The sequence below is a fragment of the Elgaria multicarinata genome, chromosome 5, assembly GCF_023053635.1.
Source record: "Elgaria multicarinata webbii isolate HBS135686 ecotype San Diego chromosome 5, rElgMul1.1.pri, whole genome shotgun sequence".
Classification (NCBI taxonomy): Eukaryota; Metazoa; Chordata; class Lepidosauria; order Squamata; family Anguidae; genus Elgaria; species Elgaria multicarinata.
This window is the reverse complement of record NC_086175.1, coordinates 122,666,403-122,682,479: the sequence shown is the minus strand read 5'-3', so window position 1 is coordinate 122,682,479 and position 16,077 is coordinate 122,666,403. Positions and strand designations below refer to the sequence as shown.

The following is a 16,077-nucleotide window of genomic DNA, read 5'->3' as shown; positions in this document are numbered from 1 at the left end:
CCCATTTACTCATCTCTTTGCCTGCTACTTACAAACCTACTTTGCATTGTTACAATGATGAGGCATGGTAGCAGACGATGGATTTTAAAGCCCTCTTTCCAAAAAGCAGCAGATGGTAAAAACTGGCAATGGCTTGTAAGGACACTTGACTCCTCCAGCACATGCTGGGTGAAACATAAGCCTTTCGTATTTATTCAGAACAGAAAGGGCTAGGCATCGAAGGATGGGCTGTCTTGGTGACTCCAGTCTGGATGCCATGGCCCCGTCCAACAGGTCAGAAACCAGCTGTGAAGGGGGAATAGAGGAGCCAGCCAGCTCTTCATGCAGGCTCAAATCCTGGGCCTGGAAAAAGCAAAAGAGAGACTCCACAGAGCAGGGCCAGCCCTATCACTGGGCAGGGTGAAGCAATCACCTCAGGCAGCAGCAATAGCAACCTTCCAGCTGTTCCCCTCTGTTGCTGGACAGATCTGGGCCCACTAAATGAGCCTGAGGGAGGGCACTATCCCATTGCCAGGGTTTAAGTAAGATTCAATTGCCAGTCCAGCTGGCTTCTGTGTATGGAATGGGAACACCATCTTGTCCTTTGCCTCAGGCAGCAAAATGTCTTGGGCAGGCCCTGTCACAGAGGCCTGGTGCACCACAGGCCAGCCCAGGGGGAACTGGCATTATGAGACCCAAGCCATACCACTCTAAGGACCCAGCTGGGCATATTCCACTTTCCTGAGGCACCATGCAACATCTGCTCCAGATTTTTGGGGGGAGCTTTGGCCAAGATGCCCTGAACAGACACACACCCCTTCCCTGAGTTGACTGTCCCCCTCTTTGCCATGGTCACCAGTGCCCATTCACTCGCTGGGCCTATCTAGGCCCAATCCATGCCCCCATCTAGAAAGAGAGGACAAGGCAAGTGGAGGCTACTTCTTCTCCTTCTTGTCCTTGTCATCGCTTGCATGTTTGGGAGGCCAGGTGAACACGAAGAAATGGTGAGGAATTAGAGGAGGAGGAGGACAGGACTGTGGCGGTCAGCAGTGGAGCTCTTGCTGGGGCTGAGGGCTTTGGTAGATGCCTGGCAAGGCAGACACACACACACACAACGCCACCACGGCACCAGAAGACCCAACTGAGTGCCAGAGGAATGCAAGGTTCAAAGCTAGAGCATGTCCCTTTCCAGGAAGCCATGCCTCCTCAAATCCGTGTCTTAGAGCTCTCCATGGTCCTGCAGATTCTTCTTCATTTGGTTGGCTTTAAAAGGAGGTTAATTCCTGGAGGAGAAGGCATCAATGGTCACTAGTCCTAATAGCTATGTGCTACCTCCAGTAAGCCAATGTGCACCAGTTGCTGGGGAACATGGGTGAGAGAGTGCTGTTGCACCCAGATACTGCTTGTGGGTTCCTGGTCAACAGCTGGTTGGCCACTATGTGGACAGAATGCAGGATTAGATGGACCCTTGGTCTGATCTAGCACAGCTCTTCCTATGTGGTTATGTTCCTCCCTCCTCCAAGCTGCATGTTAAAACAATAGGCCTGTTCAGACAACACATTAAGCCACAGTTAGGCCACTAACCCTTTTGCAACAAATGGTTAGTGAGTGTGTTTAAACTGTGATTATGTAGCCACCATGGTTAGGAGTGGCTCACACGACATGCTAAGTCATGGTTCACATGCCATAATGTTTTGATCAAAATGCTTGACCACCGTGGTTTAGCATGTTGTCTGAAGAGGGTCAATTTTAAAAAGATGGACAGCCCATACAAGGCATCGGCTGAAAGGGCAAGGCACTCTGAACCAGTATGCAATTTACTGGCCAATTTGTATGTCAAATGCATTGCCAAGGCCGTGGGGAGTCAGGATTACTCCCAGCTGCCTTGGCATTGCAAGGCCTCTTATGGGTACCTCTGTATGCAGCTTTGAATAGAAAAATCCACACCAAATGAAGACAGATTATAACATTATGAAGGGAAGAATACGTTCTTGTAAGATGGCTTTGCATGTGTATAAAAGGAATTCGAGCTCAGTGGTAGAGGCTGTGTGTCGAATGCAGGCAGTCCCACGGTCAATCCCTAATATCTCCAGTTGGATGGATCCCATACCAGTGATGGGGAAAGACCTTCTGCCGGAAATCCTGCTACTCAGAATAGACAATACTGGCCTGCATGGTTAATTGTCTGACCTGGTGTAGAGACTGAAAGAGGCTATACTGAAACTCGACATGGCTATGATCCTTACTGAAATTTGGGGAGACTTGGATTCACCAATGCTCCTCCAACACCAACCCAGCATCGCTTTCAGTGTGGAAGCTATGGTAAGCCACGATTTATGGTAAACATAAATTGCAAAATTAAATAAGGATTAGGGAGGGAGAGGTCTGTTAACCTTGGTCTCACCAAGATTGCTGGTTTTGGGTTAGGATGATAGAGAAATCCACAACGGAATCAAATGAGTTCAGATTTCTATGAATCCAGTCCATAAATTCAGCAGTGAACTGACTTTCCCCAAGTTGCATGGATTCTGCGAACTTGTGGGCTCAGTTCTTTAAAAAAAACTTTCCAGAATTTTACACAAAATTGGTCATAGAAAATACGTGAATTTTTTATTAAAAAAAGAAGCTGAAAATGTTTTCTCCCCCCCCCCAGGCTAAAACATAACAAATGCAAATGGAGGATTTGCAGATGGGGGATTTGTGCAAATGTGAATTTGCGCAAATGCAAATATGTGCAAATTCAGGAAAGTGGGGCCAAATCCGATTCCACCAGTGAGGAGACAATAGAAAGAAAGACACCTAACAACCCATGAAATGTAAATGGAACAGATTTTATAAAATCTGCCCATCCCTAGTTTTAGGTGGTCTAGCCCATTCCATCCCATATTCATGTAACCTTACCATTATTATTATTATTATTATTATTATTATTATTATTATTATTATTTTAAAAAATACAAAATCTGTATGCATTTTCCATAACTTTGACATTCACGTGTGTCTATTGTGCACATTTTTAAATATATGCATTTGTTGGACTCATGCCCTTATTGACAAGAGTGTGTTTGTGTGTATTTTGAAAATGTACACATTTTTTCTTTGCGCATTCGTTCAAACGGGCGCATCTCACCAAACACATGGTTTGGTTTTGCGGAATGGATTTCTGACCAATAATTGCATTTGGGTCCCATTTGGGTCTGTGAGATGTACCTTGGCTAAATCCATTAAAAAAAACTCAGTGGAACAAATTTCTCACACATCCCTAACTGAATAATAATAATAATAATAATAATAATAATAATAATAATAATAATAATAATAATAATTTTATTTGTTACCCACCTCTACCTCTGGATCAAGGCAGGATACAACACAAATTCAAACACCATAAAATTCATATAACTAATTAAAACACTTAAAACCAATACATTATTAAAAGGAGCACATTATTAAAAAGAGGAGAAAGCCAATGAGTTCCCTACAGGGCAATGAATTCTCTTGGCATGTTTTGACTTCAAATACCACCACTGTATATACTCTCTGCTGTCGATCCGCTGGGGAGGGGTGGGGTGTTAACTGAGGATTTCATAGTCTTCAATCTATTTTATAGCTTACCTGCTAGGCTGTGATTTAGTGGCCATTTATGAGATGCTGATGAAGTGTTCTTACTTGGCATACCTGCTGGCCCACTTGCTCTTTGGCACTGTTATTATGTTGGTGTTTCATCCAGATTGGAGCCTATAAAGGAGGCAAGGGGGGTTTATTATTACAGTTGTTAAATCATTTCTCTCATGGGCATTGCTGCCATGTCCTCTGTGTCCCTGGGGCTTGGGTCACCCTGTGGATAATAGTGGAATTCAATATGGACTTGTCATTACATATCATGGAAAATTCCCAATTGACTCTAGCTGGATGACTCCCCATAATGCAACATGTGACTGTCTTAATGCTTAGACATCTAGGAGTGGAAAGCTTGGATCCGTGTAAGTATATGTTACTCAGCATATTACTTATGGTTAATCATGCCTAGCATTCATAAAACATTTTCTGAGCAATCAGTGCACATCACGTGCATCTGAGTAACCCTTAAAACAGCTGTCTAAGGGCTCATCTACACCAAGCAGGATATTCCACTATGAAAGAGGTATATAAAAGCGGTATATAAAAGGCAGGAGCTGCACTACTGCTTTGTAGCGGTATTGAGGTGCACAGCAGGATCTTCACTACTGCTTTATAGTGGTACTGAAGTGCACTGACAATGGTTGGGGCCCATGACACATCTACACCAAGCAGCATATAGCACTATGAGAGCGGTGTGAAGGTGGTATATGGTATGTGTCATGGGCCCCAACAGACAGTGCACTTCAATACCTCTATAAAGCAGTAGTGTGGCTCCTGCCTTTTACATACCACTTTCATACTGCTTTCATAGTGGAATATCCTGCTTGGTGTAGATGAGCCCTAAGATGCCATAATGTTGTCTTTCTGTTGCAAATTGGAATGTGGGTGAGCTTGGTTCAGGTAGCCTAGTGAATTTCTGGCTACTGTGTGATTTGGTGGCATGTCACACAACAGTTCACAGACGGAGAAAAGGGACCCTTGTGACATCCCTGCAAGGCCGGCCCTACTGTTAGACAGAATGAGGCAGCTGCCTCAGGCAGGAGATGCTGGGAGGCAGCAGCAAGGGGTTGGAAGAGAGAGCTATGTGCTGGGCAATAAGCCCTACACCCCTAAGGAAGCTTTCTGTCCTGAGCTGTAGTGAAAGATGCACTAGCAGTGTTGATTCAATGGCCAGTTTGGCTTCTGTGTATGCACTGGAGGGAGCCACGTGGGCTTGCACCTCAGGCAGCAAAATGTCTTAGGCTGCCCCTGAATCTAGGGATGTTGGAGAAACATGCAACAGGTTCAAGTCATGTTAAGACTTCTATGAATCCAATGTCCGGATTCTGCAGCAGACCAGCATTTTCGCTGTGTATGTGGGAGGTATTTGCGCTAATTAGCATTAGTGCTGATGCACATTTGCGCAAGTGCAATTTGCAAGTGCATGAGCACATTAGTGCAAGTGCACTAATCTGCATTAAAGCACATTAACACTGTTATACAGTTCCTACTATGGATTGGTGCACTTGCGCAAATAAGAATGGTGCAAATGCGCATTAGCGCTAAGGCAAATTTGCTCTCCCACACTAGAGGCCTTCAAGAGGCAGCTGGACAGCCATCTGTCAGGGATGCTTTAGGGTGGATTCCTGCATTGAGCAGGGGGTTGGACTCGATGGCCTTATAGGCCCCTTCCAACTCTACTGTTCTATGATTCTATGATTCCCATCCCCCAAGGACAGCTCCTTGCATTCCACGAAGCAAAGTGAAGAAGAACTCTGGAAGTAGGGCGGACAGATCCCCTACTTAACAAAGGACAAGTCTCTAGTTCAAGGGCTGTTCAGTCTAAAGAGAAAGAACCTTAAGAAGGGCAAGCAGCAAGGAGCTTGAAATTAGTAGTAGTAGTAGTAGTAGTAGTAGTAGTAGTAGTAGTACATTTCTATACTGCCCCTTAGCTGAAGCTCTCTGGGTGGTTTACATAAGATTAAAATTATTATTATTATTATTATTATTATTATTATTATTATTATTATTATTATTATTTATATAGCAACATCAATGTACATGGTGCTGTACAGAGTAAAACAGTAAATAGCAAGACCCTGCCGCATAGGCTTACATTCTAAAAATCATAATAAAACAATAAGGAGGAGAAGAGAATGCAAACAGGCACAGGGTAGGGTAAACAGGCACTGGGTAGGGTAAAACTAACAGTATAAAGTCAGAACAAAATCAAGTTTTAAAAGCTTTAGGAAAAAGAAAAGTTTTTAGCTGAGCTTTAAAAGCTGCGGTTGAACTTGTAGTTCTCAAATGTTCTGGAAGAGCGTTCCAGGCATAAGGGGCAGCAGAAGAAAATGGACGAAGCCGAGCAAGGGAAGTAGAGACCCTTGGGCAGGCGAGAAACATGGCATCAGAGGAGCGAAGAGCACGAGCGGGGTAATAGTGTGAGATGAGAGAGGAGAGACAGGAAGGAGCTAGACAGTGAAAAGCTTTGTAGGTCAACAGGAGAAGTTTATATTGGATTCTGAAGTGAATTGGAAGCCAATGAAGAGATTTCAGCAGTGGAGTAACATGGTCAGAGCGGCGAGCCAAGAAGATGATCTTAGCAGCAGAGTGGTGAACAGAAACCAACGGACTGATGTGAGAAGAAGGAAGGCCAGTGAGAAGAAGGTTGCAGTAGTCCAACTGAGAAATAACAAAAACAATATACAACATTTAAAACTACAAAAAATACAACATACACAGAAATATATATTTAAAACAACTATAAACAGCTTTAGAAACAAATCTAGGATTAGTAAAGCTTATCACATATTGCTAAATACCGGGGGAAAGAAAAAAGTTTTAACCTGGCGCTGAAAAGATATCAATGTTGGCCCCAGGCGGGCCTCATTGGGGAGATCATTCCATAATTGGGGGGCCACCACAGAAAAGCCCCTCTCCCTTGTTTCCATCCTCCGAGCTTCCCTTGGAGTAGGCACCCGGAGAAGGATCTTAGCTCTTGAATGTAGTGTACGGGTAGGTTCATGTCAGGAAAAGTGTTCTGTCAGGTATTGTGAGGTTCTGTCAGGTGTTAAGCATCATCAGTGCTTAACACCTGGGTAGCAAACCAAGCAGGTACGAAGGTCACCTGGTTGCAGTCGTCCCCAGTAAGGTGAGACATGTTATATTTCTATTCAAATTATATAAGTGCTTTCTGAATGTGCTTCTATAGGTATAAATTAGCGTCTTCAACTTTTATGCAAATCTTCATCCTCTTTTGTCCTCTTCTTCGGGGGATGCTTTTCCTCTCTCTTTTTAAAAATGATGCTTAAGTGGCCACCCTAAAAGGGGCATCCCTACAGGCCTTCTGTGATGGGGACAGGGGTGGCAAAGGACCAGTTATGTACTCCTGGTCACAAAACTGAAGAAACAGAAGCAAAGCAAGGGATAGTCTTTTGGATAACCTCTTCAGAATACCTAACACTGTTTGCTTATGTTCTCATGAACACGATAAATAGAGATGGGTTTCCTGGAGATGTCCTCAAGCTTTGGTGAGAGGGGAGGGGAGTATTGGAATGTTTCAATGTTATAATAGTTGTTTGTTTTTCCAGCTAAAACAAACTCTTTTAATCCATCCATCATCATCGTCATCATTATCCTCCACCTCCTCCTCCTCCTCCTTTGGGTTCAGTGCAATGCATTTTTGTCCATTTTAACAGACACAAGATGGCAACAGAGAGTCATTAAAATCACCTTGATTAATGCTGAATGAGATCACCATGAGAGACAGGAACTGAGCAGTTTCATGTGTATACGACACTTTTAAAAAAAACCAGATAGAGGACCAAGGATTATTTCCCCATCTGTGATGAGTATGGAGAAATCTGCAAACATGTGAAATAATATGGAAGCAATTGATTAATCTGGAGACCTGTTCCCTACCAATCAGGAAATAAAATGTTATAGACCAGGCAAGGGGAGAGTTTGTAGCCAACAAAATCTAAGTTCTGTACCATGAAAACCCATATTCTTTGGGTAGATTCAGCACATCTGTACAGCCTTAAATAAGCCCACAAAAGTGACTAGCCTGTCATTTAAAAATGAACAAACAAACCATTCAGCCGTTTTCATACTGCTCGTGGAGTTGGGGATCATTTGTCTGTGATCAGCTTGGGAACTCAGGGGACTAGCATCTTAGCAAGGTAGTGTTAAAAAAAAAGTACCTTCTTCCAAGTGGACCAGTAGAGGAGGGTGGCCAGATACATTTCTAGGGATGGATGGTCTCAATGCAATGTGGTTTCTCTGGGTGGTCATCAAGCCACCACTGCTGCTCACTGCCCTGCCCCTCCCCCGCCCGCCCACCCCCACAGACCTACTCACCAAGGCTCTGCATGCACCAGGACCTGCTTGCTGAGTGGCTGTGCAGGTGATGAACAGGTCTGGCAGCCACCCAGCCTCATAGTGAGCCATCATTTTATGTAGAAACGGTGGCTCGGGGATTTTCATGAAAGTAATGCTGTGCAAATGGCGGCCATAAAGGGGCCATTTACACAACATTACAGACAAGATTCAGGGTATTAAAGGATCTGGTTTGGAATTCAGTCTCTTGGCCAGTATGCTCATAACATCTTTATTTCTGAAGTAAGTCCTATTGATTTTGATGAGATCACCTTTCCAATCAACGTTCTTAAGACAGCAGCCCTACGTTAATTTCCAATTTAGCATTCACTTTTTAGACTTTTGTGAAAAGTGCCTTTCTTTTGAGTAACCACTATAGTTTAGCTATGGAGGCGGAAGGCAGCAAGGTGACCTATGTGTTTGGAAGACCCCTCATTCTCCCCAAATTACAATTGTTTAAGAGGGATCTGTTGTTGTTAACAGCAGCAATAATTTATTGTTAACCCTCCTAGCAAAATTAAGAAAATAAGAAGAGCCATGCTGGATCAGATCAAGGGTCCATCTAGTCCAGCACTCTGTTCACAGTGGCCATCCAGCTGTCGACCAGGAACCCACAAGCAGGACACAAGTGCAATAGCACCCTCCCACCCATGTTCCCCAGTAATTGGTGTACATAGGCATACTGCCTCTGCTACTAGAGATAGCACATAGCCTTCAGGACTGGTAGCCATTGGTTGCCTTCTCTTCCAGGAATTTATCCAACCCCCTTTTCACACTATCCAAATTGGGGGCCCTCAATACATCTTGTGGTAGCGAATTCCATAGTTTAAAACTATGCACTGAGTGAAGAAGTCCTTCCTTTGATCTGTCCTGAATCTCTCACCAATCAGCTTCATGGGATGAGCCCATTGGGTTCTAGTATTTTGAGAGAGGGAGAAAAATGTCTCCCTGGCCCTTTCTACACCTAAGGGTGTATCCCAGGAACATGGAGGGATCGTCCCTGCCTGCTCCCGGGATCCCCTGTGTGACATTTGGATGCACAGGAACAATCCTGGGATGATCCCGGGATATAGGGCTGGTGTAGACATGCCCCCCTATCCACATTCTCCACACCATGCATGATTTTGTACACCTCTATCAGGTCTCCCCTTACCCTCCTTTTCTTCAAGCTAAACAATCCCAGCTGTTGTAAACTTCCCTCATAGGGGTGATGCTCCAGCCGCCTGATCATTTTAGTTGTCCTTTTCGGCACACAGTTACCAAAAGTCAAGTTGTTGTACATGTGTGTATTCATGGAAATATATTTCATATTTAATAAGCCACACTAAGGAGCCAATATATTGAAAGTAATAATAGGACTAAATAATGTGCTTCAGCCTTGCGTTGGTTGTGTTCTCCTCATTGTCGGAAGGACACGATAGTAAGTGGAGGATGCAGCCTCTGAATATTAGCATCTCCCCATTTTGGTGTGCTGACCATTGTGCTAGTACTTCTCTGATAATGCAAATGTGTGTCATTAAATGTATTTGGCTGGTTAGAAGTTGTTGTTCTTCCTTGTTCCACATCAGTTGGCAATAAGAATCCTTTCCCCCCCACCACCATTACTTGACTACCAAAAACCATCTTAATTAAGGCTCCATTTACTTAAGGCATCAACCTGAACATGAAAAGGAACATATGACCCTTCCGCACTCCCCACTGCCAGCATCCAGGAGGATGTCAAGGGGACATCCTGCTTTAAAACACAGCCAAGAAGACACACTTTTCACACCCCGTTTTTTTTTTAAAAAAAAAAATCAGAAGCACGCTTCACTCTTACATCTGTAGAGGTTTTCTTTTCAAATGCAGAGAATTAAGAACTGCGTACACTCAGAGAATTAGACAAATTCATGAAGGATAAGGCTAGCAATACAACTCGTCATGATGGTGATATATTACCCCCAGTATCAGAGGCAGTATGCTGGGGAATAACAGTGGGAGGGTGCTATTGCATTCAGGTCATGTCTGTGGGTTTACCAAAGGCACCTAGTTGGCCATTATAGGAATAGAATGCTGGACTAGATAGGCGTTGGTCAAGTTGAACATGGCTGCTCTTCTGTTCTTATGAGCCAGACTCAGTCGCTGTTCAAGGAACACCTCCTTTGAATACAGGTATTCCTTTCACTGCATTGGGAATACCTCAATGCTGTAACCATACCTGATAAGAATATAAGAGCCATGCTGGATCAGGCCAAGGCTCCATCTAGTCCAGTGTTCTGTTCACACAATGGCCAACCAGCTGTTGACATAGAATCTACAAAGAAGACATAAGTGCAACAGCACCCTCCCGCCAAGCATAGACATGACAGAATTGCCCAGTTCCAGTGAAGCTTCCTTCGTGCAAGAGTGGTGAGACCTAGTGTGGTCCAAGGATATCTCCAGGCCTCACTAGGCTGCATTGCACCTGCCTGAAGACTTCCAGTGCATTGAGCCATAAATGTTGTTCATGATGCCAAGATGTGACTGGAAGGGCTTAGCAATATGCCAGTATGCATGGGAGAGGGGTGTCAGCAGACAGAGCTGATGTCAAAGGTAGGCATGTTTGGGCATTTGCCAAGAACCCACACCCCAGCAGGGGCCCACTGGCATGCACTCCCTGGAGTTGCTTCTCCTCTTCATCATTGCAACCTGCTTGTTCACTTGCCTCTCACTCTGTCTCCTCCCAACAATGGTAGTGAGACGGAGAGGCAGTAGGTCCCACTGCCCACTTGTTCACCAGCTCTCTGCCTGTTAAGCAGCAATAGCAATGATGCAAAAGTGGTAGCAAGGATGAGAAAGAGGATGAGGAGCAAGTGCAGCTGGTGACAATGGTATTGAGAAGGTATCAGGATCAAACTTGTTCTCCCTAGTGTAGGGGAAGGGATTTCAGGAGGTCAATTAGGCTCAGAATCTGAAGTCGGAGGAGGACTAGAAATTTACCACCCAAGACAGGAAGTGGGGGAGGAGATACTCCAAGACTCTTCAGGAGTCAAGGGGGAATCTTCCCAGGAGTTTATCGGGGAGAATAACTCAGAGCCCATCCCCCTGGTCCCTGGGAAGTCATCTTCTGTCGGGGGGGGGGACTTTGGAGTTGACAGATTCCAGAGTCCAAGTGAGCGGAGTTGTGAGCAGGTGAGAGGCGGTCCACCAAAGACTTCTCAAGAAAGATCCTCCCTGAGCTAAAGTAGCTCTTCGACTGCATGGGAAACTCTGCCTTTTAGTTGAAAGGGCAACTGCCTAACTTAGCCTAATTAAGCTTAGAGGAAAGCTCCTAGCAGTCTCACTTCCTTCAGGTGTGAAGAGATGTTTATTTGCTGAATGAAGCTTTGTGGACTACCAGGCAGACCTCTTTATTGTCTCTCATCTCAGGATTTTAGGCTTGGAAGCATGACAGAAGGTAGACACACTAAGGGAGGAGGCCCATGGAGGTTGTCTTAGCCATGGGCCCTCAAACACTTGGAGTCGGCACTGTCTGTGGAATCCATGTTGCTCTCATTACAGTTTCTTCTAAATGTGGTGCTTCACTGTTGCCTATAGACATTAATTGCAACCATTCACTTATACTGTAGAAACTTCATTGGGCGGAGCGAAGCTCCTGATAGTTCCCCAAAGCCTACCCTTATCTGCATAGCTCCACCCCTTCATCTGCATAATCTCCTCCTGTTTCTTGGTCCTACTACAGCGGGATGCGATGTTGGGAAGGTTTTGTTCTGGTTTTACTACTTCCCAAATGGCAGTAATCTAATATTAGGAGTTTTCCTATTTATAAATAGTTTTTGGAAAGCTACTACAGATTTTATTTGGTATTCATCTCAGAAAAAGTCTAAGAGGTGGAGATGCTGCAGCAAGAAACTCTCTCCCATTTCAAATATCAATTTTAATATCCTGGTGTGTGCGTTTTTTAACTGATTCATGCATATAGAGCAAATTGATGAAAAGAAGCCAATTTCAAAATAGACAAAGCGTCTCAATTGCTTTGCCAGGAAAACAGGAAGCAGGACTTCTAAGCATTTAAAAATTATTGTTACGTTTCCGTGTCTTCTCATAGCTTTCAGGTTTGCGTGTTGTTGTTGGAATGTATGTAGGAGATGGTGGAGATGTTTTCTTCCTAAATTGCTAAAGAGGAAGAACAGAAGTGGTTGAAAGCAAGCAGGCTATCATTCAAGGGAAATAAATACCTGTAGGCCAGTTCATTCTAAGCTTTTTGAAGAAACAAATTATACATAATTGCAATTCCATTATGAGTTATCACTGCTCTTTTAATTTACAGCAGTCTGATACTTAACCCCCACAGGAGTTTGCAATCTGGGGGAGGGGAGGTATTCAGTATTTGTGTACAGCTCCAGAGGGAGGTGGGCACACTGGCACTAAGTATGTCAATGTAAGAAGTGCCATGCTGGATCAGACCAAGGGTCCATCTAGTCCAGCACTCTGTTCACACAGTGGCCAACCAACCGTCGACCAGAGACCAACAAAGCAGGACATGGTGCAACAGCACCCTCCCACCCATGTTCTCCAGGACTGGTGCGCACAGGCTTACTGCCTCGAATACTGGAGGTAGCACACAACCATCAGTGCTAGTAGCCACTGATAGCCTTCGCTTCCAGGAATTGATCCAACCCGCTTTTACAGCCATCCAGATTGGTGGCCATCACTACATCTTGTGGTATTGAGGTCCATAATTTAACTATGCACTGTGTGAAGAAGTACTTCCCTTTGGCATCATAATCATCACACAAACATTGGGTGTGGAGCTGAGTGGGCCCCACCATTCCCCTAATGCTCTTCCCATTTTGCCGGCTCCTTCCCTCCCGAGTTAAACTATGAAATTCACTACCACGAGATGCAGTGATGGCTACTAATTTGGATAGCTATAAAAGGGGTTAGACAAATTCTGGGAGGAGAAGGCTATCAATAGCTGCTAGTCCTGATGGCTCTATGCTACCTTCAGTTTCAGAGGCAGGAAGCTATGTTACTGGGGAACATGGGCAGGAAGGTGCAGTGGCACTCATGTCCTGCTTGTGGGTTTGGCCACTGGTTGGCCACTGTGTGAACAGAATGCTGAAGTATTCCATTGAAATGGGCAGGACATTCGGGACAGACAAGAAAGCATGTCTCCACATGGCTCATCCTGTGGAATTAGTTCCCGCAAAGATGCAGTGAAGTTTTGGTTGGTTGGTTTTTAATCATAGCTTGCATGCAGTTCTGGTATTTGGTTTCTCCTTATTACTTGTCTTTGAAAGCATTTGTTTCTTTTAAACTGGATGCCCAGTGAATGATTGTTTTCTCTTTCTCTCTCTCCTTTCCTTTCTTCCGCAGGTAATGCGTTTGTGGTGAGCCTGGCATTGGCGGACATAGTGGTGGCCTTGTACCCTTATCCGTTAGTGCTCATAGCCATTTTCCAGAATGGCTGGTCCTTGGGGGATACGCACTGCAAAATAAGTGGCTTTGTGATGGGGCTGAGCGTCATAGGCTCCATCTTCAACATCACTGCCATTGCAATAAACCGATACTGCTATATATGCCACAGTTTTGCATACGACAAAGTGTACAGCTGGTGGAACACCATGCTGTACGTCTGCCTGATCTGGGTACTGACAGTGGTCGCCACCGTGCCCAATTTCTTTGTGGGCTCTCTCAAGTATGACCAGCGCGTCTATTCTTGCACATTCACCCAGACGGCGAGTTCCTATTATACAATCGCCGTCGTCGTCATTCATTTCATCGTGCCGATCACCATTGTGAGCTTCTGCTACCTGCGGATCTGGATCCTGGTGATCCAAGTGAGGAGGAGAGTCAAATCGGAAATCAAGCCGAGGCTGAAGCCCAGCGACTTCAGGAACTTCCTCACCATGTTTGTCGTCTTTGTGATCTTTGCCTTTTGCTGGGCACCGCTGAACTTCATTGGATTGGCGGTAGCCATTAATCCCTTGGAGATAGCCCCCAAAGTTCCCGAGTGGTTGTTTGTGATGAGCTACTTCATGGCCTACTTCAACAGTTGCCTTAACGCAATAATCTATGGACTTCTGAACCAAAACTTCCGAAAGGAATATAAACGAATCCTCATGTCACTGTGGATGCCAAGGCTGTTTTTTCAGGACACTTCCAAAGGGGGGACCGAAGCTCAGAAGAGCAAGCCTTCTCCTGCTTTAAATAATAATGACCAAATCAAAACTGATACCTTGTAAATACACAAAAGTGAGTGCAGAAAGTGCCATTTGGTGAAAACAAAAGTAATGGGGATAAGGCTATCGATGGCTACCAGTCATAATGGCTATGTATTATCTCCAGTATCAATGGCAGTTATTGCCTCTCAATACCAGTCACTGGAGAACATGAATGGGAAAGTGCTGTTACATTCAGATCCTGCTTGGGCCTTCCCATAAGGCATCTGGCTGGCCACTGTGGGAACAAAACACTAGATAGGCCTTTGGTCTGATCCAGCATAGCACTTCTCATGCTCCTGTGTTAATGTAGTTAAGGTTGAACACCTCATTCTTGCTTACCCTGTTCTTCACTTTCCAGCTGAACAACATGCCGTGACACCTGGAATCCTGTCTTCTTGACAAAGCACGTTCTGTTTACACCATTCTCATTTAACCCAGTACCGATATGAAATCGGCTTCAGGACTTCGAAGGAGGCAGCAAATAAACCAATGGAAAGTCAGTCTTAGACTTCAATGTATGTAAAAGACCAACCAGTATGTCTTTCATGTTTGTTCAAAATACGGCTCTCAGGAAGTGAAACGCTTGCACTGTCTTCGGAAGATGCAGGGTGGATGATGGCTCACCAACATGTTTTTTCCTCTTCCATTTGTGTATGGAGATTAATAATAATAAAAAAACACCATCTCCGGTGGAAAGCTTGCCCTGTCTTGCACCACATACAAGTTGCTAAAGGGTTGATATTACTCCCACACGGATACACACGCTCCTCAAGGTTGACATGACTGACCTCCTAGCATCATATGGAGTTGCATGTAGTCTTTGAACAATAATCTTCCAGAATTGGCATTGCAAGGAGCTCCCTGATCCTGCAAAGGCACCAGTTGAAACAACATTCCAAGGGAGCTTTCTCATTCCCCATTCCCAGAACCTCAGGGCTGACGGCCAAATCTGGCCCACTGTAAGGTCCTCCAAGTGGCCATGTGTCTGCCACCAGTAGAGGCTGGCAGCAGTGATGTCCATGGGTTGGTGAATCCACTCTGGGTTTCAGCCAGAACTCGAAAGGAGCTATCCAAGGTCCAGTTTATTTGCCTCTGGGTTTCTGACTGAAACCCAGAGCGGATTCACCACCCCACTGACATTGGAGTCCCTAGCCCCCACTGCCTGCCCCCACTCCTTCCAGTCAACTGTAAACCCATTTCTGCATTATTCTGTATTTTTTTTAAAAAAAAAAAATCTAAATGAAAAGCTGTATTTAAATATCTATTTAAATACATATTTTGAATGAATTTTCTTACAAAATACACATTTATTTTATCTCAAAGTACAGATCTCTAAACATATTTTATTCAATATGAATTGCGGCATGTACTTTGGAATATTTTTGAGCCGAGAACTGCATCGTGAAATTCAAAGTGCGAAAATCGCAAGATAGCTGCATTTTGATCCGCACTTTAGTCCGGAAGGTGTAGATCAGGGGCTCAACTACACCAAGCAGGATATTCCACTATGAAAGTGGTATAAAAGTGGTATATAAAAGGCAGGAGCCACACGACTGCTTTATAGCAGTATTGAACTGCACTGCAGGATCTACACTATTGCTTTATAGTGGTAATAAAGTGCACTGACAACTGGTGGGGCCCATGACACATCTTCACCAAGCAGGATATAACACTATGAAAGTGGTATGAAAGCAGTATATGGTATGTGTCGATGGGCCCCAACAGTTGTCAGTGCCCTTCAATACCGCTATAAATCAGTAGTGTGGCTCCTGCAATTTATATATCACTTTCATAGTGGAATATCTGCTTGGTGTAGATGAGCCCCAGGTCATGTTGCATCAGCATTCACAAAGGTCAGATTCCTCAAGCACATCCCCACATTCTAATAGTTCTGGACTTGCACCCACCCACCCAACTTTTTATGGTAGAGAAATTG

At 44.5% G+C, this 16,077-nt stretch overlaps 1 protein-coding gene across 1 annotated transcript in view; it reads left to right on the top strand.

Moving 5' to 3' along the window:
- Positions 1–14,312, top strand: part of MTNR1B (melatonin receptor 1B) — a 49,683-nt gene extending 35,371 nt beyond the window's left edge. Inside the window, exon 2 of the mRNA XM_063127156.1 lies at positions 13,294–14,312. Coding sequence (XP_062983226.1) covers positions 13,294–14,162 — 869 coding nt within the window. The 3' untranslated portion in view covers positions 14,163–14,312. The remainder of the gene's footprint in view (positions 1–13,293) is intronic.
- The last annotated feature ends 1,765 nt before the right edge of the window (positions 14,313–16,077 follow it).